The 27,218-nt window shown below is 37.3% G+C and overlaps 1 protein-coding gene, 1 long non-coding RNA gene and 1 other non-coding gene across 7 annotated transcripts in view; 2 read left to right on the top strand and 1 right to left on the bottom strand.

The window, feature by feature from the left end:
• The window catches only part of CEP295 (centrosomal protein 295), a 77,159-nt gene that overhangs the window by 46,522 nt on the left and 3,419 nt on the right, over positions 1 to 27,218 (top strand). For all 5 annotated transcript variants that reach the window (XM_055702386.1, XM_055702387.1, XM_055702385.1 and 2 more), the window contains 17 exons: positions 161 to 352; positions 1,250 to 1,474; positions 2,707 to 2,813; positions 4,393 to 4,605; positions 5,411 to 5,508; positions 5,635 to 6,715; positions 7,362 to 7,533; positions 7,662 to 7,814; positions 9,343 to 9,564; positions 16,051 to 16,151; positions 17,654 to 17,792; positions 19,360 to 19,596; positions 20,938 to 21,092; positions 21,321 to 21,483; positions 23,769 to 24,409; positions 25,193 to 25,366; positions 26,987 to 27,104. In XM_055702386.1, coding sequence (XP_055558361.1) covers positions 161 to 352; positions 1,250 to 1,474; positions 2,707 to 2,813; positions 4,393 to 4,605; positions 5,411 to 5,508; positions 5,635 to 6,715; positions 7,362 to 7,533; positions 7,662 to 7,814; positions 9,343 to 9,564; positions 16,051 to 16,151; positions 17,654 to 17,792; positions 19,360 to 19,596; positions 20,938 to 21,092; positions 21,321 to 21,483; positions 23,769 to 24,409; positions 25,193 to 25,366; positions 26,987 to 27,104 — 4,191 coding nt within the window. The remainder of the gene's footprint in view (positions 1 to 160; positions 353 to 1,249; positions 1,475 to 2,706; positions 2,814 to 4,392; positions 4,606 to 5,410; positions 5,509 to 5,634; positions 6,716 to 7,361; positions 7,534 to 7,661; positions 7,815 to 9,342; positions 9,565 to 16,050; positions 16,152 to 17,653; positions 17,793 to 19,359; positions 19,597 to 20,937; positions 21,093 to 21,320; positions 21,484 to 23,768; positions 24,410 to 25,192; positions 25,367 to 26,986; positions 27,105 to 27,218) is intronic.
• LOC114014613 (small nucleolar RNA U2-19) lies at positions 17,317 to 17,400 on the top strand. Its single transcript, XR_003558183.1, has one exon. It is a non-coding gene; the product is annotated as a small nucleolar RNA U2-19 (small nucleolar RNA).
• LOC114014605 (uncharacterized) lies at positions 19,932 to 27,140 on the bottom strand. The gene is made up of 3 exons (XR_008730946.1): positions 27,003 to 27,140; positions 24,123 to 24,346; positions 19,932 to 20,684 (listed from the first exon to the last, which is right to left on the bottom strand). It is a non-coding gene; the product is annotated as an uncharacterized LOC114014605 (long non-coding RNA).

Raw genomic sequence — 27,218 nt, forward strand, 5'->3', positions numbered from 1 at the left:
CGTGTGTTGGAAAAAAAAACAATAGTTGGTTTAAATCTGTTGTAAAACAAGCTATTGATATTTGAACCTCTTGGGGATTTGTATGATGAGTGTAGTCTTGCAGTGTTGTTTGCTTTTTATTTGAATTGGTCATTTTATGTAGTTGTTGTCTTTTAAACAGAAATGCAAGGAGGCCTGATTTTGCAGTTTGAGCCACAACCTTTGCCAGCCCCTTCTGATAGATCTAAAGATAATGATCTTGATATCTCTTTGGAACAAGAATCTGCTTGTGACACTCAACCAGAATCTGCTTGTGGTACTCGACAAGTATCGGCACAGATGATAGAAGAGGAGGTCCCTAGTGAATCAGGAAGTAAAGCTTTTAGACTTTACATTTAACTTAAACTTTCTGGTCTTATAGTGTATTTAGTGTAATATATCAAATAAGACATTTTAGTAAATACTGAAGTTAATTTAAGTACTAAAATTCCTTAATCCCTGTGAAATATTTTAATATCAAGTGGCTTATGATGTTTATCATGGATGATAATACTCTAATGGTTATGAATTTAAAAATGAAAACGTGCTTCAGTTCATTAGTATATTGAGAATAATTTTTAGTTGTTGTAAGAGCTATAGCGTTTAGTAGCCATAATTAGTGTAAATTATTGGATAATGCTGTTATATGAACTCATATTTTTCATTTTGAGTTTGGAACTGTTTCAAAGTTAAAGCTTGACTCTGTATGAAAGTCTACTTATTGTGTGTCCTTTATGTTCAGGTTTGTGACTGAGTTCTGTATTGTAGAGCAGGCTGCAACAGTTGTGTGTGTGGTACTCGTCACTTGTGGCATATACAGGATAACGTGATGCAAACAAGAAGGATATTAGTGAACATATCTGCCACATCCGCTTGCTGGCACAATCCGTTTTTTGGTCTGTGATGCATTGTGTTGCCAGTGCTAATACAAAGGAGAGGGCAGAAACATACAGATGGGAAGGGTGATAGTACTGCTTATTTCTGCAATGTTACAGTCTGGTAGTCTGGTTGTGAAACACTACAACTAGCTTTAGCCCTCCTCTTATAGCATGCAGACACAAATTACTGCCTTTGTCTTGCAGGTAAGAGAAAAATACTGTTAAGCTTTTAAAACTTGGTAATATACCTGAGCTATTTGTCCAAGTGTGTAAGCAATGAAAAAAACCAGGGGGTTTTGTGTTTACAATGTGAAGATATTCATTACCTCAAACTCTTTATATATTCTTTGTAGATGATGAAGAAGCAAGAACTTGCCAACCTCAATCAAAACTTGCCTTAAAGAAGTTGCTGAACAAGATTAGAAGCCAAAAAGAGGAGTGGACATCAAAAAGTGAGAAAGAGATTCAAAGTGAAATTGAGACTATTGAATCAGGCACAATTGCTAGTGAAGAGAGACAGTTATGTGATTTAGAACGTAACTATGAGCAACAGAAAAATACAGTATGTGAAGCCAAAGGTATGTAATACATACTTGCATCATAATCTGTTGTATAGGAGCAAAAAGACTTGTAAGGGTAGACTGTACCAAAACTGTTTTCAGTGGTGGTGTTACGTCATGTTGCCAGAAGGTACAGTTCTCCTATCTTTGCCCACAGTGCACTGTGGATTTGCTGAAATCCACAAATAAGAGTTTTTGTCTTGGGTCCAACTTGCCCATTAAGATCTTGTGGAGAAAAGATGTCCAAAATACCTTTCTATCTTTTATATCACAGCCAAATTTTGTCACACTTGGTGTTGCCATGCTTTAATAGGTGCTTGCCTTCAGGAGTAGAATTCTCCGTGCAAAATTGGGCATTGAAGTTCTGTACCTGTTGAACTGGAAAAGCCATGTGCCTCAGATTCACAGCTGGAAATACACAAGGCAACAGTGAGCTCATGTGTCTGAAATCATGGGCAGGCGTTTCTGCTTCCAGGGCACCATTTTGAAAAGCCTCTTTGTAAAACTGGAATTCATAGCAATTAGGTGTTCTGTTTTGTTTGGTAGCCGAATCATTTTGGGGTTACTTGCCATTACTAACCTTTTTTTGGTTATGGTAGCGCTGAAGTTGGTTACCTTGTATGCTAAGTGGGATTTCTGAAGTATTGAAGTGATCAAGTTGCAGCTTTTTTGTGGTTTGTTTAGTTGTTGTTTTTTTTTCTTTTTGCTTTCGCAGGATGCTTGTTTTTTTAAACAAGATTAAGCGGTTTAGTTCAGTTGTGTACATGCATACATCAGCATAATGCTTGGGGATTGGAGAGTGCAGCATGAGTGAAGACATGCCTTTGGGGAAAATGCATTGCTGTTTGAAGCTGATAGTACAGGATGAAGACTTGCTTTTTGTGCAGTAGCTAAATGTTAGGTCATTTGCCCAGAGAGTGCCAGTCTTAGACTCTTTGTTTCCAGAGGTTAATGTGTAACTTTCTGTTCCTCAGGATGGTCTTGCTGTTAGGCTACCAAGTAATCTGGGTAGAAGCAATCTTCAGTCCCATTGCAGCTGGACCATTACAACCATTCAAAAAAGACACATGATACAGAGTCATTAAAGGCTTAAATAATACAAAAACCTGATTTTCGAGCTTATGGAGCTAAGTTTCAAGAGCAACTTAGGCATTTTGTTTAGAGTGATTGGGAAACTGTAAAGCAAGATGTAAAGAAGATCTAAGGCTCTTTCTGACTGCAGTTACCTTTACATAATGTGTATATTTTAGACTGTGTGAAAATGTTGGAAAATACAGTTGAAGCTGAAGATTCAATTCTAATCCATCCTCAAGAACAAGCAGCTAAAATTAGAATGGAAGAGGCGAGACAAAAGTGGGTAAGTTTGTGTACTTATTCCTATCTCAGGTATAGTGTAAAAAAGCAATAAAAAAATTATTTAAAGCAGACTTTAAAATGCTTGAGGTTATACAGCAACTATAGACTCTCTTAACATGCTTGTAACCATTAAACTTTTCCCATACTTAGCTTCTGTGTATTAACTTTTTAAAAATTACTAAGCCTTAGTTGGAATTTAGAATAGAGCAGAAAAACCTAGTTTCTTCACGTGCTATAGGCAAGGGATGCCACCCTATGATTAAATAGAATTCCAATTGTAGATTAATACCTTTTGCTTCAGGGAGAATGTAGTCAACAATACACAACTCTGCAAAAACTTTACTAACCCTGTGTAATAACATAGGAAGGTCTGTGGGACTGTGTTTAGGGTGACAGGAAAAGCTTACAAACCTTGAGGATTCTGGGTTTTGGTGGTTTAGTTCGGTTTGTTTATTTTAACTAAATAGGGAACAAATGCAGAAAGTCCTTTGTATGTATGGCAATGCTACATTTATTAAATATAGAAAATAATAACTTGGTGTGTTATTTCATTATATGTATTGTGTATATGTTTCACTAAATTTTCATTTTTGTTGTATCCTTAGAGACCTACCAGCTATTATGTGGTAGTTTATCCATTTAAAAAAAAGAAGTTGAAATTTGGGTCTTAGTGCAGCCTTCAATTATGAAGTTCAGAAATCTGGGAAACAAAAATTTGACAAAACAGTATTGTTTTAGGGGACAAAAAAAAAAAGCAGCACATGCTCTGTGAGAGTGTGGTTACTTTCTGTAACACTAATTTTTTCCCACTTTGCCCCTGAACAGGTGTATATATTGTGATGTTCACATTAACTGATCTCAGTTTTAGTTTTTTCTGGGGGTTGCTTTTCCTGACAATCCCTCCTGACATTCCTATTCAGACTGTCTCATTAAAGGCTGTTGTCCACTTCATGTTTGCCAGTACTTTGAAATTTTTCTTCACTCCCATTCTAAAAGTATATATGCTTTTGCTATACATGTAGCAAAGTGATTTGTAGCTGATAGGTGCATGGAAAGAGAATAAAAATAAACAAACCACTTCAGAGATTTATGGAGTGCTCTTAAAGTGGTTATATATTAGCTATTTCAGAAGTTTTGTAAGGCTTGAATTTGAATGTGTTGAGCTCGTGATGAAAAGCTGTATAAAATGCAAAGCAGATTTCTGAATTCAATTTAAGAAAATAACTTCTTCTGCAGCCTCTGGAAAATGTTACTGTATATAATGGTTGATTTCTGATTTTATGCATTTTGTTAATTTGAGAACAGGTAATAGTGTAATAGTAAATGGATTCAGGCACTATTAGAAATATTTAGCCAGTGAAACAAAATTATTTGTGTGAACTTTGAAACTGTTTTTTATTTTTAAAGGCCTGTTACAATTTGGAAATGCCTGTCACAAATGAGAATTTCTGCTGTAAGTCAGAACAAAGTTTTGTGTGTGATGGTGTGTATGAGGTGTCTTTGATTTTTTTTTTTTTTTTTTTTTTTTTTTTTTTTGTCATTCAGTTCTGGAGATTCACCCTCATTTTTCTTCTCAATAGAATGAGCAAATAGAGCGACAGAAACAGGAACAGCTGGCCTTGCTTAAGCAAATTGAAGAAGAGAGAGCATGTTTGGAGGCTCATCTTCTGAAGATCCAAATACAAACTTGTTTGGAGGAGGCTAAGAGAAAAAAAGAGGAGGAAGAGCAAGGTCAGCCGGTACAAAGCCACAGTTTTCCTTCTACAGATCAACAGAACAAAGTGGAGCATGAGGTGAAGAATTGCAGAAAATTGTGTTTAGTTTTTTAATTATTCTTATTATTGTAAAAATCAAGAACACCATTTGCCAATTTTAAATTATATCAATCAAGAGAATCAATTTTTACTCCTTAGGCTATGAATCAGAAGTTTGTACATATAAAAACTTCCTTTTGTCTAATGTAGAAGCTTGTATCTCATGTGATGTCACTGGACTTTTGAATATTGGATTGTCTTTGCATAGTCCCAGGGACAGCATGTCTGTTTAAAATACCTGTGAGTGAAATCTGATTGAAGTCATATGATTATGCATGTGCATGCATCCTTTTTAAAGAAGGAAAAAAAAATCCTGGGGGGTGGGAGAAAAAACCCACCTCTACTTTTTTGTCTGTCTAAATCTAAAACAGGAATTTATTGAGGCTGTTGAAGGAAAATATTCTTTTTTTAAAATCTTGAATCATTTGCACAACCTTTGCTCTTCTGAGAATCTGAGTGCCTTGAAAATGCAACTCTGCTGGATCATTGCTCCCTGAGTCTGCTACTGTGGGTACATTTACCTCTTTGAGCTAAGCTGCTGTAAGCACCATTGACTTTGATGGTGTGTGCTCAACTTGCCAAAAGAGACTGTAACTGTAGGCCATCTGTTCCAGAAACTGCTTTAGCTCATTGCTTCAGGCTGAAATCTCACAGACTTCAAATGGTGGTCTAGAGTGGCTTCTGTGAACTTAGGAGGAAGAACATACAGCTTAAGGTTGTTGCTTTAATAGTTTTCTGCGAGTTACTTGTATATGTGCACTTAAAATTATCTTACTTTGATTAGACTGGAAACTCTACTGTGTCAGAAACCAGGAGTCCCAGAGAAGACAGCCATTTACAGATGATTCGTAATTATCAACAACGCCTTCTACAGCAAAATAGGTAAATTCCTTTATGAAATGGAAGTCTTAGTTGCCTGTTTCAAAATAATTTGCATTGCTTTGGTTATTGAACTTGATGTTTACCTTTGCACCACTCTGGAAACTTTCATGTTTTTGTTCTGTTCAGGCTGCACAAACAGACCATTGAAGAAGCTAGAAGGCGGCTACAGGAGTATCAGAATAAATTGAAGCAAAGATACTTGTCTACTTCCGCAACACCTCTGAGCTCTGTGAAAACAAAATCAATTAATTTAAAGCCTGTCTCAGAACCACTTCTGCAGAGGCAAGGAGTGCAACTAACACAGCACCAGTCATCTGAAAAAGTTCACGCACAGAAGTATGCATGGTTGCCACCTGTGTTTTCAGGAACATTGTGTATTTCGGAAAAACCATCTTCACAGAAACATGAAGAGCAAATGCACAACATTTGTCCTGGCAGACATGTGCAGTTTTTAGAAGCATCAAAATTGAAGCATGGAGATTTTCGCTTGCCACGTGGCTGTCCTTCACAGGAACAAGTAGGAGTGTTGGAAACCTCTAATAATCACGTCGGAGAACCATCTCAGTTCCACTTATCGTCAGGGTTAGTCATGAAGGATGTCACTGCAGTAAGAGTGCAACCAGAAGCACACGTACAACGAGTTAGATTTGTTTTGCCTGCAGAAGTCTCCTCTGATCCTTCAGAAGCAGTGCGCTTTAAAGAGTCATCTCAGATATCTAACCATCAAACAGAGACAGAAACTGGAGAAGAGCATCCACTTAAGACACCCCTCACGCCAGCAACAAAGGAATCTCATCTAGGTCAGGCAGCCTCAGCTGATTCCTTGGCGTATCAGCAGGGACCTGCAGACAGTGCCATCAAAACAAGCCTTGAAGACCCCCTTGATCTTTCTGAACCCATGACTTTATCTCATGAACAATCTAAAGCCCAGGGTGGTGATGAATTCTTGATACCAAAACCAGGAGATGCATCTTTGTTAAATTATGCTGGTATATTGAATTTGAGGGACAAAGTGTTGGCCTCATCAGAAAGCATACAAGCTCAGCAAAAGTATTTGAAAGAATTGCAAGAGCAACTGGATGCCCAAAGAGAAGCTCTTCTTTCTAGACAAAAAATACAAGAACAACTACTTTTAGAGAAGCAAGATAAATTGAAGGAACAGATGCAGAGACAGCAAGAGGCTTTAAAAGCGTTTCTGAACAAGCAGGTGAGCTTTATAAACGCTTTACATGGTGCATCATCCAGTAGGTGATCAAACTTAAGAGTGAACGCTACCAGTTAGCAAAGTATCCCACAGGGCGTTGATAGTATTAGGTGATTTACCATAATGAAAATTTTAATTAGGATTTGCGATTTGTAATCGGTAGTTCTTTCCTGTAAGCCCCCAGAGTGCCATTTTGTTCAGTCTAACAGAACTAGCATGAACTTCTGTGCTTGGTCTTCGAACATAATGCCTATTGAAATAGTTATGTTTGAAATATCTGCAGGTATAGTCTTCAGCTCTAGAAATGCAGCTGTATGTGTAAAACAGCTCTTGTGTTAAAAATACATAAGCAGTACCTCAGAGGATATTGTAAGCATTTTGAATAGATCGTTTTTAAAAGTTTGTCTACCTGTTAGGAAATTGGTTTGGCAGCTGCGCTCTTGACTTGTAATTTTGCTTGTTTCTGGGTAACAGAAGAAAAATCCAAATTTATTTTTTAGTTTCTAAAGAAGTTCTTTTTGCCTTGCCCCTCCCTTTTTTTTTTTTTTTAAACAAGCTATCTTAGAAAATTAACTGTTGCCTAAACTTGATAAATGAGTATAGATATAATCTTACATACAGTTGCTCTCCCCTCTCCCCACTTTCTCAGGTGAGACATATCTGTACAAATGAAGAAGTTACAGAGGCACGAAAGCCTGGCTGGATTAATAGGACTGACTTTGTTCAAGTCTCTGAAAACTACCAGCAAGAGAATTGTGGCAGGAATAAATTTTATGGAAGTGAAATGATTTCACAGTGCGTCGGTCCAGCTGAGCACACTGGTAAGGTTGTGTAGTATTTTTCATTAGAATTTTTCTCATTTTGCAGTTGAGATGGAGTTCTCTTCCATCTCCCCAAGTTAATTTGATTATATATATGTTATTTCAACATGTAAAACTTGGTATTACAGAACAGTCTGAAAAAGTTCTCTGTGGAGAACAGAAATGGAGATCTTCCAAACCACCTGTGGCAAAAGTGAAATTAGGACTTGATCTGGAGCAACATGAACTTAGTGTTATACCAGAGGCAGACACACCAAAGAGTTGCAACTTATCTTTTGCAGGTAAAATAAATATATTTATGGATATAAAATACACAATGCTGCCATTCCTAAGAAATGCAGATTGGAGCAAATTAATCTTTCCTGAAGAGTCTTTGAGATGGTTGATAATAAAATACTAGCTGATGCTATTGCATTTTTTTAAGGTATAATCTATATACTAGCACACTGAGTCGTAGCTGAGAAAAGCTTATCCTGTTAATGTCTGTCTAGAGAAATATAATCAAAACACAATCTCAACAAGAAAACAAAATTCACTGTAATTTCATGACTTAAGTTCCCTGTTGGTTTTTCTGTTGGCCAGGTTTTGTGTTAATAGACAATTGTACAATAATTGTAAAGAGAACCATCAGAGTTCATGGATAGTGTTCAAAGGCTTAGCTTTTGAGCATACTGAGAAAGTGAATGTGAAATCTTTTAAATAAGGAGCTAGTACCAAGTTTCTACAGAAACTTTTGACCATCTTTTTAGGGTTTTTTCAATCACAAAACACTAAAAAATTTCAGAGTGCAACTACATAATGCAGTTATTTTCTAAGTGTGTTTGTTACAGTCTGCATGCAATACTTTGTAATTCTCTGTAAAGAACATTAACAGGTACAACAAACTTAATGTTTTGTAAGTGTAAACATTTAATTTTTTTGTAGTCTCTTCATAGCTAAAATTTAATGCATATTTTACATAAGTTTTAATACTGTGCCTGTGTTTTTAAAAGAGATAAGCAGAACAATCTGAATAATTACAGGCCTGTCAGGCCAGCATTCGTCTTGAGCAAAATAATGAAACAGATTATATGGGACATTTTTTAATTAAAGTAGTTAATGCTAGTCAGCATCTGTTTATGCAGAATAATTCTCGTTGGACTAATTTGGTATCTTGATTAGAAAACAAGTTGGTGAAGGCTTTGATTGAAGAATATAGTTATATTCTCAGAAGCACTTAGCTTAGTGTTACATATCTTAATTTAAAAAAAGATTAACAATCAAAATACATACCATCTCATAAAAATTTTTTGAGAGTAGGGAATACTCATTTGTTGTGTAATCCCATTATGACCTACAGATGATTTATTCCTATATTTTCTAACCATTGGTCATGATAGGTAATTAAAAGTTGAACTTGAGTTTTTTATTGGATTGTGTGGCCAAAAAGGGTTGTTGTGTGGGGTGGGCTGGGGAGAAAAGAAAATCTTTAAGCCAGAGCAGAGAAATTGTATTGCCTCTGGATTTGAAAAAATTACTGACAGTTTTTTTGGTGGATTTGCAATGTGGAACAAATAATTTGAATTTTTTTGGAAGAAATACTTCAGTGGAGTTTGGAATTATTTTTTGAGAAGTCTATGACCTCTTTAAACCTGTATAATCCATAGACTGTGTAATGCAAAGGTTTGACGTGTAACTTTATTAAAATGCAGCACTGTACAAATTCAGCAGGTTAATTCTGTAGGATAGAACGTGCATCTTAATGCCTTTCATGAAGTGCAAAACACTGCATTCTTACACCTAAACTGATTACAAATGTTTTAAATTCAGATAAAACAGATTCTGTTGGTGGAGAGTCTTCTTCAGTTTTGACTGTTGGGGAGTTTGCACATGTGAAACATTACAGTCCTGCTCTTCATGAAGAAGGCACATCACCTTTGAGCATAACAAACGAGGAACGAGAATCTAACAGAAGTCCACCCCAAAGTAGGCAGTCAAGTAGATTACTAAATGAAGTGCTGATGATGACTGCTGAAAATTCCTGTGATTCAGGTGAGCAAATCCTTTCCTGTTGAGGAGTTATGGGAATACTATTCAGCACTGCAGATTTTACTATTTATTTGTAATTTGACCTGATTTGTTAAAGAACATGCAGTGTTATTTAAATATTGTTTGATTTGAAGTGTGGAGTGTGTGTATCAGAATGACTGAGTTTTTATCTTTTTTTTTTTTTGTGATCCATTACCATTCTAGTAGCAAAAGCCCACACTACAGGAAACTTCATTGCTAGTCAACACTTTCTCATCCCAGGCATGTGCTTTGTATCTGTACCTTGTAGAATTGTCTGTAAAGAAACTTCTTTTGTGTTACCCGCTTGCCCTGCTGTTATCAACAGAATCCCGTGCTTGCATAGGGAGCAAACTGCTGCAGAAAGCCACAAGTGGGTCTTCCTTCCGAGGGAAGTACTTTCTGCCCAGACTGTGGGGTGTTCAGGTTTGCAGCTTCATCAGGTGGGAACCTGTTTTGACCAAACCAGTGGTGTGCCTGATTTAGTACCCAGTGATTCCTTGTATTGACGCAAAGGAAATTAAGGTTTAAAAAGAACTCTGGAGTGTTAACGTGCTAATGTAGATGTCCACTGAAAGATCAGTGTATATAAGAAATTGCTTAAAAATACAGTTGAGACAAAAAGTAGAAGGCTGTGTATCATCCTTAGCTCAAAGAAACAACTTTGAAAGAATCAGCTGTTAGTTGTGACAAATAAAAACAGTGCAATAATGTAAGGATTACTTGAATTCTGATCTTTTCTGTTCATCTGTGAAGAACTTGGAGAATCACACCTTTGAGGGTAGACTGTGTCCATACGTGACAAAGTCCAATTCCATAAATTAAACCAGGTTGTTTTGGTTATCAAAAAAAAAAATTGATTTTGTTATAAAGTGGTTTGCAAATATGTCCAAATTAATTTTGTTACAAGGTTGTTGAAACCTACTCAGTGTTTTATGGGCGGCTTGACTGGCTTTATAAAAGGATAAAGGTGACTAGTCATAGGTAAACAAAGGAAGTGGGTTATTAAAATGTTTTTCAAGAGATTGGACTAACATGTGGATGTCAGGGGTTTTATTTCCCACTGTTTTTTCCCTGCCTATACAAATTTAGCTTGTCTCTCCAGTCTTGGAATAATTTTAACTCAAAGGCTCCAGTATTTTCAATTGTAGTGCACTTGCTTCTCTTCAAATTTCCTGCATATTGAAATGGAATTTATTGTCACTGTAATTGAGAAATTCTATGCCTGACTTGCTGGGAACTGTTACACAAAGTTTGCAAAACATTGACAAAAGGAATCTGAAGCTTATAAGATGACAGCATCTCATGGTCCAGTACAGTTTTCAGTATCCATCTAAAATAAATAAATTGCTAGAGCTGCAGAGGAGTTTTCAGCAACTTTGCTGCCTTTTGCGTACGTCGTTATGAGTAGTACAGCTATACTCCTGGTTTTGCTAGAAATTTCACTACTGCCCCAAATCTTAAGATAATTTTTCATTTAGTTTCTTTTGAACGCCTCCTTTTCAATTCAATGAGGATTTACTAGGACTTAAAGTTTTGAATAAGTACACATAAGCTCATTTTCTTTCAACTGCTTCCTTTAATTCTCAGAGTACTCTTTTTGAAACATACATATGTTTAAAATTATCACTGACTAATTTTTTCTTTTTAAAAAATATTTAAGGAAAAGACTTGTATTTTTCTGTCTTAAGTTGTAGAAGCGTTTCTAGATCGGCCATTTCCAAATTAATATAAAATATCTTAGTGTAGTGTACTTTTACATTAGTGAGTATTATGTGTGAACAGTGCAATGGTTTATGTAAGAGGGTTGGGAAACTTTATGTGAACGTCTTTTTTTTAAAAAAAAAAAAAAAAGCAAAGCTTTCTGTGATTATGTATTTAAGAGGATTGTCCTCTTGAGCAGATGAAAAACCAAAACTGCCAACGGTACCTTTGTAATTTGGAGGCTGTGAAGCACTCTGACACTTTTGGTAACTAATGTAGTATCTTCATCAAGAAAATCTACAATTAAATATAAAGTTTCTGAAGGGGAAATGTAAGGTGCATTTTAAATTGTTACTTATGATAGTAGCTTTGATAATTTTTTATTTAATTTTTTTCTGAAAACTTTTTTGCTACTTGATTCTAACCAGAACATGTTTGCAGTTTTCCTATGCTTTCAGGATGTAATTGTATCTCTAAAGGTGAGAGCAAATGAGTGCTTTGCATGTGTGATCTTTGACCACCTTCTTAGAAGTTATGTTCTTGGTGGTTTCTACCTTTTGCTCAAATAAGGTAAACCTTTACAACTTATGAGTTGTACTCTTTCCAGGTTACAGAACACTAGGTGTGCACAAATCCTATTAATCACTGCTCACATGCTCTTTCACAATAAAGCATTAAAGATAAAAAGGTAGAAGTTACACAGGTTCTTAGAAAGAAACTGGGTAAATCTGCATGGGTACTTTACCAACAAAGATGAGTTTTCTTTGATATGAGATTTGTCTCTGGCTAACAGGCAATTACTGTTTGGGGGTTTCCTTCGTGGTTTTTTTGTTGTTGTTTTTTTTATTATTTCTATAATTAGCTGTATATCTGTCTTCCAATTATTACAAGAAGAAAAACAATCCTCTCAAATTTAGAGGCAGGCATGTCTGAGCATAAAATGGGTCTTAAAGACTGCTTCTGGTTAGGGGAGGATGAATCCCTGTGCTCAGTGTGGAGTGGTTACAAGCTGGCTGGCAGCCAGAGAGAACAGGTAACTGTTAAAAGTGATGTTGTACTAAGTGCCACGAGTGAGGCTAAGATTTCGATTACTCTCTACCTTGCCACTGATGTATGACAAGATGAGTTAGGAACTTTGAACACTCGTCATTTTTTTATTTTTTTTTCTTCCCAATACAATTTGGTTAAAATGAGCTAATGCAATGCAAGTTGTTAATATGGAATTGGAGGGTAACCCTACAGATGAGACAGGCAGTTTGATGTCATAAACCTCATCACCTTAGGAAGTCAGCCTGAGAATAGCGACTAGATTTGATACATACATCTGCTTCACAGTTCTCCTTCATTACATATCAATAGCCTTATTTCTCTTTATTCATTGTAATATTTAATGGGTCCCCTTGAGCAGTGTTCCAAATGTGATTATCTTCATGTTTTGCCACCCTATACAGAGGTATTATTCCAAGCATGATTATTTTTTGTGTGATCTAAGCTAACCTAAGTTTTCAATTTATTTTTAGTAATCCCAAATATTTGTCCATAATGCATTATTGTAACAGATCATCTTGTCCATCATGAATTTGGCAAACCAGCATGGAGTACAATTTTTTGTTTGTTTGTTTTGTTTTGTCTACATGATTGGATTTGGACTGTGTTTATGTTATCTTCACTGAGGGCTTTGTTGTTCAGTCTTTTGTCTTTCAAATTGCACCCCAAAATAATTGCTGCTATTTTACTGCAGCTTCTGTTGGGGGACTAAAAAAAAGCATTCTGGATATTACAGACTCAGTTTTTAAATACAAACTTGTTGTCACAATGTGGTGGCCAGGAGGTTAACACATGAAAGTCCCATGTCAATGTCAGGAAGCTGTGAGGAACAAGAACCTTGCACTTTTGTTTTGATGGGACGAGAGAAGAACGAAAAACTCTCCTTTATGAGTCACCAAATACAGTTTTTAAAGGATATTAATGTAATAAATTCATGAGATGTGAGCATGTTGAATTTTTAATTAGATGTGGTTTATAGCATGAAATTGCTACTGTTCATCCCTTGTATTAATATCACAAGAGCAATGCAGGTTATTACAGTATAGTAATGGAACATCTGTAGCGTTGTTGTTGTCATGGTTTAACCCCAGCCAGCAACTAAGCACCATGCAGCCACTCGCCCACTCCCCCCTGCCCCTGGTGGGATGGGAGGAGAACTGGAAGAAGGTAAAACCTGTGGGTCGAGATAAGAACAGTTTAATTGAAATAATAATAATAATAATGATGAATAGGGGGGTAAAAAAAAGAGAGGACTAAATCCCAAGCAAAACAAGTGATGCGCAATACAGTTGCTGACCAGCTGCTGACCGATGCCCAGCCGGTCCCCCAGCAGGGATCAGCCCCCCCCAGCCAACCCCCCCAGTTTACATACTGAGCATGACGTTCTATGTATGGAATATCCCCTTGGCTAGCTCGGGTCAGTGTCCTGGCTCTGCTCCCTCCCGGCTTCTTGTGCACCTGCTCACTGGCAGAGCGCGCGAAACTGAAAAGTCCTTGACTTAGAGTAAGCACTACTTGGCAACAGCTAAACCATCAGTGTGTTATCAACATTATTCTCATATTAAATCCAAAAAATAGCACAGTACCATCTTCTAGGAAGAAAATTAACTATCCCAGCCAAAACCAGGATAGCTCTCCATAGAGTTTCTATACAAGAGAGTATTAAATGCTTTAATCTTGTCTCATATGTATCCTAAATTACTACCTGTCATGCTAATATCCTTTAGAAAATAAAATAATTTATTTCAGAAGAATATCTAATCTTGATGTAGAAGTATCTGGAAATGGAGAATTCTTTGGTAGCTTGTTCCAGCATTTATTTTTAAATCAAATTATAAAATGAATGGTCTGTTTCCAGTTTCTGAATGTCTTGACAGCCATTTCTAGCTACTGCTTCTTGTTATTTTTTTTCTTTGAATTTAGAAATCTTTTGTATTTTGCATTTTTTCTCCTATGGAGATATTTAAATATCAAGAGATGATATGATTGCAGTTTTCATGCTGATTCAAGGAATTTTCAAGGCCATGCTCGTTTTCAGGATCCTCTGTCTCCTCTATTCTGCTCCAAAGCAGAGGACCAGACTTCTGCAGTGTGTGTAGACTCAGTCACACTACTGCCACATCCAACCAAGGAGCTTGTTGCCCCGTTGTTCTACTCAAACTTTAAAAGTTATCTTTCCTGTGAATCTGAAGACCTTTGTCATATACTTGTAGAAGAGGGATCACAAACCAGTCATATGTGCTCTTAGATTTATAATTTTATCTATATTGAAACAGTGTTGTTTAACAGATGCACCTTTACAGGAGGAGGAGGTAATTTTTACTACTGCAGTGCTACTGCGTTTCTTTACCATTCTTCACTCTTCATACTATTTGTCAATTCTATTGCCAATGGCTTTGTTTGGTTACCAATCAAAGTGTGATGACTAGCAGGATCAAGCCTGCTAGAAGTTTCTGGACAATTTGTGAGTGTGGAGGGAAAAGAAGCCATCTGAGAATTTATTTACCCTTTATTTTGAGGTCAATTAGCATTTAATGTAATAACATAGTAAATTAAAAGATAAGTTAACCTATTCTTAATTAATTGAGATAAATATAAAAATTTAAATTTGAGATGTATTTCATGTTTTGTACTTTCTCCCAGGTAGCTACTGGATGATAATGGCTGTAGGAGACCTTAGATTTTATCCCCCTGTCTCCCCAAAAATGAGTTTCAAAATGTTTGATGTTTATTGAGATACATAAGTATCACGTCATATAGATACTTCACTGATGTTGCCTCATGGAGGAAACCTCTCCCCCCGCCTTTTTTTGTATAATAGGGAAAACAGAACAATTAGACTCCATCTTCTAGTAAGAAATTGAGTTTCAGCTTATACAAGGCACAAAGTACAAAGTACAAACTGGTGTTAGGGTTCACAAAACGTTACGAGATCTGTTGAAGTATGGAGTCTTAAAAATGCTGGGGACTTGTAACATCTCTGTCACTAGCAGCCCTTGTAGAACTGGGAGAAAACATCTACATCACTTTTAGTGCTTAATTTCAGTTTGATATTTAGCACTTCTTTCTTGAACATTAGTACTGGAAATAAGAGTACTTATTTTAGAGTTGTCTGGCAGTTAATTTACAATCTTAGAATTGCCAGACTTTGGAGGTGCTTGTCAGCACTGAGTTCAGAAATTGCATTTTTTTGGTGCTGCTGTGGTGCTTATTTTGCACAGATACTGATCTTATTTTTATGTGTAAGAACATTATGGCAAAGGTGATTCAGTTCCATAGTTATAGTTCAGTAATTCAGTGTTTTCTGATTTCTCTGATCTACTCAGAATGTGCTTTTCTTTGTAACCATTGTAATGGTAGAGGGCAAAGATTCCCTCCTCCCCCCCCCCAATTAAAAGAGCCATGTTTTGTTCTGCAAAGCCAAAGCATGAATTTCTAGCTCTTCCTGCACACTCTGCAGAGAGCAGTCATCCTAGTTAGAAATTTTAGGAAGGCTGGTCAAGGAGAACCACTGGTTGCCAATTAAATTTGTGGTACAGTGGAGTAGAAAGTACGTTGCAGGTGAGAAGAAAGTGGAAAGGATGGGCAAAATCAGTGCTCCAATAATGAGGACAGCAGCAGTGGAGTATTGGTGCCATCTGGTGTTAAAAAAAATGTTGCTAATGATGAACTCAAAAGCTGCTTGCTATTCCTTACTGCTTCTATTACGTTTGTGTCCAGCCCAGTCCCAGGATTCTCAAGTGGCTCAAGATTCACCGGTTCTTGCTGCTGGAGAGGGAGTTACAACACATTCTGGATCATCGTTCAGACTTGATAATATGGTTAGTCATACCGAAATAATCACATAACATTACTTGTTATTTTGTGATGAAATCTTTCTGCCTCGTATTGGGGGGTGAATACTGGGTGCAGTATTCTAGACACAGCAGTATAACCAGCAGCATGTAAAAAGAGGTGATCGCTGTGAGGGATCTGCTGGCTGTGTTCCTGTTCATACGGCGCATGATGCTGTTGCCCCCCTTTGCTGCCAGGGAGCACTGTGGGCTTACACTGTCTGCTGAGACTGCTGCATCCTTCTTCACAGGGCTGCTCCCCAGGCAGGCCCCAGCTCAGACTGGTGCAGGGGGTTCTTCCCTCCCAGGTACTGGACTTGGCATTTGCTCTTGCTGAGTTTCATAACGTTCCTGTAGGCCCAGCCTCATAAGGTCCTTCTGGATGTCAGCCACACCGCTTAATGTTACCTGCAAACTTGATAAAAGTATGGTGTCGCCTCCTCTGGGTCATTGCCAAAGGTGTTAAAGAGAACAGGTCCTAGGACAGAGCCCTGTGGTACTCCACTTGTTCCTTACCTCCAGGTAGAGTAATCCCTTTAATCACCGTCCTCTGAGCCTGATTATCCAGCCAGTTTTTTACCCATCTCATTGTCCATCTATCCAGGTTGTGACATCCAAACCAAAATACAAGAATGTTGTGAGAGACGGTGTCAAAAGCCTTGCCAAAATCAACGCCAATGATATCCTCTGCTTTTCCCGTGCCCAAATAACCCATTGTTTTATCAGGAGATAAAAATAGTATTTAAAAAATGCAGTGTATAACCTGTATATAAAATTAAATGTACGTGGTTTATATGTGTACGTTAAATATATAACATAGTATATAATGAAAAACGTAAGGGAAGGGTTTCTTAGATTTTTGTCTTATTTTCTTAGTGCATGTTTTAATTCAGAGTTTGGGAAGAAACGTTTTCATCTATTCTTCAAAATTTGGAAGTACAAGAACCCTTGTTCTCTATTTCATGGCTTTGTAGACCTTACCTCAAAATTAAGAAAAATAATATTTTAGGGTATTTTGTATATTTTTAGGTTAGTTTTGTAGAATGAAATTTTTAAGCCCATCTCTTATATGCAAATGGCTCAATATTGCAAGTACTTTGAGTTTTCATGTATTGCATATATATTCCTCTGAGATCTACAATTTACTGAAGTGGGTCTGTGATGAGAAATAGCCAAATCTGACCACGGGAGGATAAAATGATCTTCCAGGTGTCATGATTTGTATGCAGTTCTGAGAGGCTTTATAATAGTGTGTGTGTGTGTGTGTGTGTGCACGTGCGTGTGTGTGTTGAGGGGAGGGGGCTGTTGGGGGGTGAATGGGACGCTGGGTGTGGATGTTTTCTACTGGGCGATGATGATCTGTATTAGCCTGACTCTGCAAAACGTGAAGGCTTCTACACTTGAACTGAGCTCAGAATAAAGCGCGTGGGTTTAAAGCCCTGCTTGTGGACGGCTGAATACACGGTAACAGGCACGTTGTTTCATTCTAGGAAGTGCTTTCTAAAGTAGTAGCCATGAGCTTAGGTTCAGAGGCTTTCATGCAAGGAATACCCTGTGACTTATCGTCAACAATTTCCACTGGAAGCTTTTTGACTAGTGAAACGTTGGATGTAGGCCCTGTGGACACCGGTAAGTGTTTGGATTTTGTTGTTACTGTGAAAAGAAAATTGTGTATTCTCTTTATAGCAGAATGGGTCTAACTTACTGGACTTTTGTTCCTCTGAAATAGGCTACTGTGGAACTTCACTTAGGAATTATTAATATGCCTTATAAAGTTGAGTGGAACTAGAATGCTTATGATTTTTAAACTTCTATAATAATTTATATAAATTATAATTTATATAAACCTTAACACATCTTTTTTGGCAAAAGATATTTTGAGTATTTAAGCAACCGTAACACTAGCGTTTTTCAAGTGGCAGAGTTTTTTTAAAAAACTGATCCGCAAATGATACACTGGAAAAAGCTTTCTAATCAATGTATATCGTAGATTGTTACAGAGCTGTGATTGTTGTTTTGCTATTAAGAGAATTGTTCCAGTATGTGCTTGTCGCATAGTAATTCTTAGTAACTTATTTGTGAAAATGTCATTTGAATGCCAGATTAATTTTTAATAGTGTTCTCGGAAATACGGTTATGTCCTTTTTTGCGTGCAGTCTGCCTCTTGATCTTGTTAGCTTTTCGTAAAATAAAAAAAATATTCCTTTACAATAATACACAGTTGCTCCTTTATATACTGATATTATCACTTGTGAACATGGGAAGTGAGTTTGAAAGTGATGATGTAGTGACCTATGGATTTATTTACTTTAAGGCTTCATATTGTGTTAATCTGACACGTATCTGATTTTATAAACAACATGTGTGAGTTATTCCATATTTATAAAATAATTTTTGAAGACTACAGTTTTTACAGCCTGAGATTTCAGTGGCTCATTTTAACCTTAATGTTCTAAACTGGTGTTACTTTGAGTAATAAACTTCATAACTCACATGACAAATATGTGGTTTATTGACATAAACAAAAGCAAATTCTAAGATCATTTGTTTGTAGCTTTTCTGTTGTTTATTAGTTGTGGAAAAAGGGGTTGCCAAGGTGCTTGATTACTCAGCAGCATGAATGAATTTTTCAAGTCTAGCTGTGTCTTTGCTGTACACTTGGTACTTAATAACGACCTTTTCTGATGGCTGTGTGCAATTCTTCTGTCAGCACATAGACAAAGGGGGTTGGTGCACTAGCTAGGAACGTGATTTTAGTTGCCTTGATTCCCTCAGATTTCTTGTTTTACTATTAAGCAGTTTCTATTTAAGCATGAATAAAACTGTTGCATGATGTCATAAAGATACTCAAAACCACATTAAAGGATTGACACCTTTAAATGTGATAGGAGATAGAAATATGCTAGCTAGCATAAAATAATAGTATTAATTGTTCTCAGATTTTATTGTGTCGGTATTTCTTAAGTCTGCATACTCTAAAAGTGCTAAGCTGTACTGACTACCACCTAATTAGATATTATTAACTTGAATTTGTGGAGATTTGTGGTACAGTTTGTGGGAGCATTGACAGGAGACAATTAAAGAAACAAAACGCAGAGGTCTATGAATATTTCAGAATATTAAGCAGTGGCTTTTCAGATGACTTAATGCAAGTGGTTTATATGCAAAACTGTGAACATCTAGCTTACTACTTCAGGATTGTCTTCTGATAGCGCGGAAGATCGAATTTTGAGAGAAACATCAAGCCGCCCTTGGAAGTCCTCACTGCCTTTTGCCTTGCAGCAGAGGCAGGGGAATTTGTCTGGAGCATCTGAAGCTCGGTTGCCTGAAGGAGAGCTTTACCTATACAAAAAAAGTCAGATGCAACGTGTCTTGGGAAAACGTACTGGAGACTTGAATTCTGACTCCAAGGAGGACAATACGCGCTTCCAAGGTAGTTGCCGTTTTAAAGCGTTTTTGTGCTGTGCTCTCATCCTATGGAATGAGGAGGAGTTGCTATGTGTTAATCTGTGTTATTTATATTCAGCTTACATTTTAAAGTCCGTAGGGATTCTACATGGGAGAACTTTGATGCTTTGATGTTCTTCATGCTTTGCTTTATATATATGCTCACGTAGCATAGTGTAGCGGAAAAAAAAGTAATAGTCTAGTCAGGTATCTATCTGATCGTAGTCTAGTTTTGCACAGCTTCCCGCTACCGTGCTTAGGCTGTTTGTTACCTGTGACAATTTAATCACTTGTTAATGCACAACTTTTGTTTCAGGAAGGTAGAGACAGTAATATATAATACTTTATTAATCACATAGGATTACACAGTTGATAAAACACTGGTTAACAGACTGGTGGGAGTTCTACGCTCTCTAGAAAAATGTAATAATTCATGAAAATAAGAACATCTTTATTAGCTAACATGAAGATAATGCTAGTATTTTAATTTGAACTGCTTTCTCTTGGAATGTTTGAAAACCTAGAATCATAGATTAATCTAGGCCAAGAAGGACTTCTAGTTACGTGGTCCAGATTCTCCTTCCAGCTCACAGCAGAGCCAACTTAGACCAGGTTCTTTAAGGCCTTGTCCAGGAAAGTTCTAAATATCTCCAAGGACAAAGACTCCAGACAGCCCTGGACAACCTTTTGACAACTTTCTTCTTTTTTATTTTAGTATTTTATTATATCAAACCAGAATTTCCTGTGTTGCATCTTGGGTCCGTTTTCTTTTTCTTTCACTGAGCATATTCAAGAAGATTGACTGCATCTTCTCTATACTGTCGCTTAGGATGTAGTAGACAGATTTCTGTGCCCCTTCCCCCACATCCCCAAGCCTTTTCTTAAGATTGAACAAACTCAGTTTTTTAGCTTCTTGTTGAACATCATGTGCTTCATCCTTCCTCTGATCATCCCTGTGGCTCTTCATTGCACTTGCTCCACTGTGTCATTGTGTCTTTTGTACTGGGAAGCCATGCTACTTATAATGCATTCTCATAACTGCCAAACAGGATGCTTATGGACTTCAGCTTGTCACTGAAAAAAAAAATATAAAAAGGCATCAGTGTAGCACTTTCTTGCTGCTTTTTGTACCTGCATTGTGTCACATTGAAAGAGTTGGATGCAGTACAGATTATATTAATTTTTTTTATTAACAAGCTAGTATTTGTATACCTGCAGAATTCTGTATGCTTTATTTACTGGATATAGAAGCAAGGTGTGACATGTCCCTTGGTTTTTTTGATGGAGGTTGGTGTTGTTTTTTTTTAAATAACCTCTTTTCTTACAGCTCTAGCAGCTGAACTTGATTTGCCTGAAACTGAGACATCTTCTCCGAACCTCCATCGCCAGCTCTTTCAGCCTTTGGAACCAGGTCTTGACTTTGATACTTCATCATCCCATTCTCAATGCAGAATTTCACAAGACAGAAGAGAATTTAGCAAGGTAATATAGAAAAACTCTGCTGGAAGAAATACTTCAGCTTAAGATTTCTGTAAGACTTAAACGTATAATCCCTAAGAAACACAAAAATAATTTTTGATATACATAGAACTGGAGGCTTTTTGCTGGTTGTAGCAGAAATGTGATCCAAAAATCAAGTGTTACCTTTAACTTTTTATCCTTCATATTTCTGAGAAAATGAATCTTGGGATTTTTTTTTTCTGCCACTAGACTTCAAAATTCTCAACAAAAAGTCAAGACATGTCTGCGTTTCTAGAAGCGGGAAACTCTGGTTTGACTATTCAAAGCAGCAGTGTGCCTCCTAGTCTTGGAACAAACGGGCCAAACAACATTGCATCAGAAGAAGAGTTTGTTAAAGAAAACGTTACTTCTGGTACGTATGGTATAGTCAGATCAAAGCTTTCAAAATCAACCTCTTGCCAGTGTGTAAATACTAGCCCTTAAGTTAGGTTTGCTGTGTTGAAACTGGGAAGGAACTCTTCGCTTTTCTATCAGTCCTACTTTGAAATGTCTTAACTCTGCTGCTGCTCTCTTACACACGGTCTTCTCCACTGCCTGTAATGGGTAGAACTCCTAAATTTTGTGAAGTTCTTAATTTCCTTAATACTTATGGCTTTAATACAAAAGCAGACCTGCATAGTCAGGTCACTGTAATCGATATCATGTTACTTATTCCTTGTGCAGTAAGTATGATGTTAGTGAAGAAATACCAAGTCTGGCTGAAACTGTAAGTTTAAATATCTTTCCAAATATTTGTTCATGCATATCCATCATTTTGTACATTTGAGGAAATTAAGGAAGTTCCAAAATGTGATTAAAATTTTGAGGTATGTGTTAGAAGCTCTTTGATCTTACTAATTTGTCTTTTATATGTTGTGCCCTCTAAGAAACCACTGAATTTTCCTTTTCTACTGTTAAGTCACACCAATAATCATTGTGTACTGCATGCTGTGGTGTTTTGTGTAAGTACAGAATTGCCCTACAAAATAAAGGGGGGAGGGAAGAGAGAGAGAAAGGAATGAACTTTTAGATTAGTGTAGTAATTGATTTAGTAGATTAGAAGTTTGTGATTTTTTAGCAGCATTAACTGCAGCTTACAGCAGGAAAAGTATTTTTTTAATGTTTTGCAGTTGAATTCAAATTAACTTGCTATTGCATATATTCTAAAGAAAAGGACCAACCTGAAATTCCAAGTGCAGCTAGCAGTGATTAAATATGTCTGAAGCTCTTACTTAGCAAGAATCCAGTGTTCCAGTGTTTTAAGGTGTTCCAACAGAAAGCTAAACAATAACAGGAAACACAGCACAGCATTTTAAGTAATAGATGCATTTCTAATGTAAATGTTCCTGGTCAATTATCTTTGTTATTTGCATGTGTGTGTGTATATATATATACATAGAACTTTTGGAAACACACACTATTCATGTTTAAAGCTGCAAGCAACTGCTTTATTAAGCTTTTCTTTCTCTTCAGCTGGCAGATGCTGGTACAAAAAAAAAAAAAAAGTAATAAAAAATGCCAGAAGAGGCTTACACTTTAAGACTACCTGTGGTCACAGCCAATAGGATTTAGGAAGCTCCCTTCTAACTTCAAAACATTCTGTTTCTAAATTGCTTATAGAAGCAATCTTTGTGCTTTAAATGTAACTGCAGTATCTCCCCTTCTTTCAAGTGTTTTTATAATCCCAAGCCAATTATTGTTGTGCTTTAAAAGGGAGGGGAAAATAACATAAGCAACAGGCTAAGCAAGTAAAAAATAGTTTGGTTTGTCAGTTCAAGGTAGGGTTGGTATGTAAGTCCATCATTGGAGAATTTGCTATTGGTATCACAGTGTAACTCTTCCTCCCAGTAACAGCTATTTATCAGGAGGCAACGCTCTTTATACATGTAAAACTAGGTATTTTGTAGGTGTCAAAGAATGCAAAAAAGTTTTTAAAGGAAACAGTTAAAAGTTTATGTGGTATGTTCCTGTCTAATGGGTAGCATGGTGCTGCAGTCTGTGTAGGTCAGATACGTATTTTTTTAAAAAAATAACCCTGTGGTTGGCATGTGCTGTACTGCTGAAATGCCTCCCCAGTATTTAAAAAGTTGATACCTCATCTCTTTTTTTTCGCAGCCTCTTCTGGAAAAAAAAAAAAATACCGTCTTGATTTGTATGTGTAGATCCTAAGGGAAACATAATTCAGGGTGCGATATTGTAACTTGCAGAAACAGCAAGCCTCATTCCAATTGGGATGTTTTCTTCTACTTTGAATAGGTTCTGCCCACGTAATGGTGTTTAGGATGGTTTTCTTCCTGTTTTAGAGATTTTGTTGGAAAGCCAAAAGACACTCAAAGGACTTCCATTTACAGAGTATAAATTGTAAAATCTGTTGACTCTCAATGCAGTTACATCAGCACCATCATGAAATCTGTCCCTAAACATATTCTAAGCAGCAGCAAAAAGCGTTGTTTAAGTTGTTTTGTATACCATGAAGGAATCATTTTGTAATATTAATGGTATTATATTTGAAGAAACTTAGCAGACTTTTTGTAAATGTTTTTTCGTATTTACTAGACTTCTTACAGTACATTACTGGTCTCATTATGGAAGGACTTCTAAAAGTTGAAATTCTGTTGTGTTAGCTAGAATTTTGACTCTTGATAATTTTTGAAACAGGATCTGAAGAATCTTTTCACCCCCTGCAAGTAGAACCTGCTTTAAGTGATCACTGTCAGAATGCTGATCAGCCAGTGGACCTTAATGCTATGTTACAGAGACCTTTTGAACAAAGCCCTGGAATTAAAAAATGGGGAAATGAGGACTATATTTCATCTGCCAGAGAATATGAAGAACTGGCAAGAAATATGGAATGTATTAATCTCCAGTGTTCAATGAAAGATCTCCAAAATGGAAGTCTGAATCCATTGGAAGGGCAAAAATCATTTTATCAGCTAAATACCACACCAGTTACAGGGGGTGAAACTTTCCCTCAACACTTACTGAAAGAGGCTGTCTCTTCTGAAAAATTACCTGCGGAGGCATTTGATAAGAAGTATGTGAAGCTTCCTGAAAAACCAGTTCATGTACATGAAGCAAATAAAGCTGTGGAGCTGGAGTCTCAGCGCAATACAAATATAAAGGAGGCAGATCAAAGCTTTTCAGAAGTACAAAAATCTTTGAGGGTTCCTAGGGAAGCCAACGTGGAAGACTCAGACATCCATTTACAGGCTGTTGTACAACAGAATGGTTCTTTCCTGGAAAGACATGAAAAACATTTTAATTCTGTGCCCAGAAGCTCATGTTATATTCCGGTCTGGGTGAGTAAACCAAATTTCCAAAAGCAGTAATTTGTGCAGGCTCTTTTGGTTGGTTTTTTTTGTTGTTGCTGTTGTTGTACCAAGTTATTTTGGACCCATAATATCTGGAAGCTTAGCAAATACTGATTTTACAGTTCTAGTTTAAGACTTGCATTTTTCCTGGGCTTCTGCCCTACTGCTGCTTTCAGATCATGGCACTGAAATAATTAGCAGGAGCTAAAATGAGCTGGAGTTCCCACAGTTGTTGGAGGAGCTACAGCATCTCCATTGCGTCTCCCTCTCTTGGCATCAGTTAGTACAGCATATGCATCTGTATCATGTGGCGCGGTTACTTAACTGAACAGCCACTGTTCCCATTTAGAAGCCTGAAGAATAATTTGGCCAAAAGCATATGCAAACTTAAGAAAATAGTGTTGTGTAGCTTTTAATTTATTTTTTTTTTTTAAAAAAAAGTTTGCCCTAGAACTAAGTAATTTAAACTTGAGGTGAGTGGAGGAGAGGTGGAGGCCTTGTTGTTGTTTGGTTGCTTTGGCTTATTTGTTTGGGGTTTTTTGATACTGGTATGTAAAATACTTCGCATTGGACTTTGCTTCCAGGATTTGCATACATCACCACCTCAGGCAAAGTGCTCTTTCTGTATTTCATTTATTGCTTGGGGGCATATTTTCTTTCTTCTACATGTTGAATGAGCCTCCTCTTTCTAACAAGATAACAGCTGTTGCTGGAAATAGTAATTTTTTTTTTTCTTTTTTACACTGATGTCTTGTGTAATTTGTGTTCTAGGAGACTGAGTCAGGGCATGGTATTATGGAAGAACCTGAACTCACTCTGATAAGCTCAAATGACATCAGTATTGCAGAATCAGACATTGAACATACTAACCAAGAGAAAATTAAGGAAGATAAACCCAGTAACCCAGCATGTGTGGACCAGTCTGAATGTAATGTTTTTGCTGAGGTGAGTCTTTATTATGTAATGTAATTCTGATTCTAACTTGTAGAGGAATTACGGAGGAATGAAGCAGGTTAATTATCATTGATAATATACAGCTGTGGGCTGGCTTCAGGGGCGGTGGGGTGGCTGATGTGGGTAAGGTGCAGCTGTGGCTGGTTCCTGCTAAGTAGTTAAGTAGCTCTAAGGGGGATGGAAGAGGAGCACCAGGTGAAGAGATCCAGAAGAAGTAGAGGGAGGAGAGTGAGTGGTCCAGATGTAGGAGAGACAAGGAGAGGCCCTCAGAGGAGGGGGCCCGGATGAGGAGAGGCTGGCTGGAAGTGGAGCTGGAGAAGGAAGACTCTGGATGCAGCAGAGGCAAGAAGCAGGGTGGACTGGCCTGAAGATGATGAAGAAACAGCTCACACAGTAGATAGACTTCTCAAACCTTGTGGGGGACTGGTGGCTGTGCTGGGGCAAGGCTCAGGAACTACTTACTGAAGTTAACCTGGTATGGGATGGTAAAAGCCTTGTTGCAGCCGGGTAGTTTGCTAGTGCTGTGACACTAACTTAGTCTTAATAAGGAGAAGCCCCACTGAGCAGTTAATCCACCGTTGCAACACAAGAGAATGTTAGGGTTATCTGAGCTTAGTAATTGCTTGTGTGTTGTCATAGTTGGATGTTACATTTGCCAGACAGATCTAATAATCATAAATTTGGGCTATCCATGAAAATCACTACCTTGTCACATCAGTATAGATACAGTTCAGGAAGATTTTTGCTGAAAAACGGAACCATCTTGCTGGTGTTTGCAAGACTAAATTGTATCCCGTTAGTTATGAATGAGAGGAGTGGGTGGGACAAAACAAAAGCTACGAACTAAAAATCCTCTACCTAGTGGATGGAGCTACACCAGGCCCACGCAGCGGTTTGAGGTTTATGGGGAAAGTACCATCAGCTTGTCATACTGCCATGCTTAATTTGCCTGTGGTGTGCTTTTTGGTGTTTGCTTATATAAAACAAAGGCTGTAAATTGTACAGGAACGGGTTTGTAATGAGAGAATAGTTTGGGTGCTGAAGCAATAATGTAGAACCAAGTCAGGTGTGTCCGTTAGATGAACGGAGTGGACAAAATCATGCTTCAATTGCAGGAGGCATCTAGAGAAGATCCTAAAAGTGCCTAAGGATGGGTCTTTTACAATGTAATTGAACTGTGGGTAAGGTGGAGGTTGGCAGCTGGAGGCTGTACTTGTGCAGTGGCTGTTGCCTCCCAGCTGGGAACAGGGGCAAGAGGGAGAGCAGTAAGTGATGGGGGAGAACTAGGGAGGACAGGAGGAAAGAAAAACATGTCCATTGAGATGAAATTATGCAGCCCGGTACTATGAACAAGCAATTGAAAAATGATGGCCAAAAGGTCTTTAATGGATTATTATTTTTTTTCTTTAAGTCTTAAGATGTCTTTAGAAAGTATCTTTTTAGTATTTATTACCAAGATCCACTTTTGATGTTTTTCTTGCATCTGCTATAAAGGTGAAAGAGTATGTCTTTTATTTGCATTGGGTCAGTGCTTGGGGTACAGTGCTCGTACTTCAGTCAAATTTGTGGTATATTTTAAGCATTTCCAATCACTGACTCCTTTTGAAACAGGAGAGAGAATTTTTACCACTCAATCCAGATGCAGATTCTTCCGTGTTCGTAAGGCCCGACAGTTCTGCCAGAGCTCAGAGTCCCAATGCCAGTCACTTTCCATCACATCAGACTGCAGGTAATTATGTGTAACTTTGATGTACTGAACTTGAGAGAGAGAGAAGGTCTCTTATCTGCAGGAATAAAATCATAAATAGAATTTACCTCTCCTTCGGCAAGCGCAACTTGCCGT

Source organism: Falco cherrug, chromosome 2, assembly GCF_023634085.1.
Source record: "Falco cherrug isolate bFalChe1 chromosome 2, bFalChe1.pri, whole genome shotgun sequence".
In the NCBI taxonomy this organism is placed as follows: domain Eukaryota; kingdom Metazoa; phylum Chordata; class Aves; order Falconiformes; family Falconidae; genus Falco; species Falco cherrug.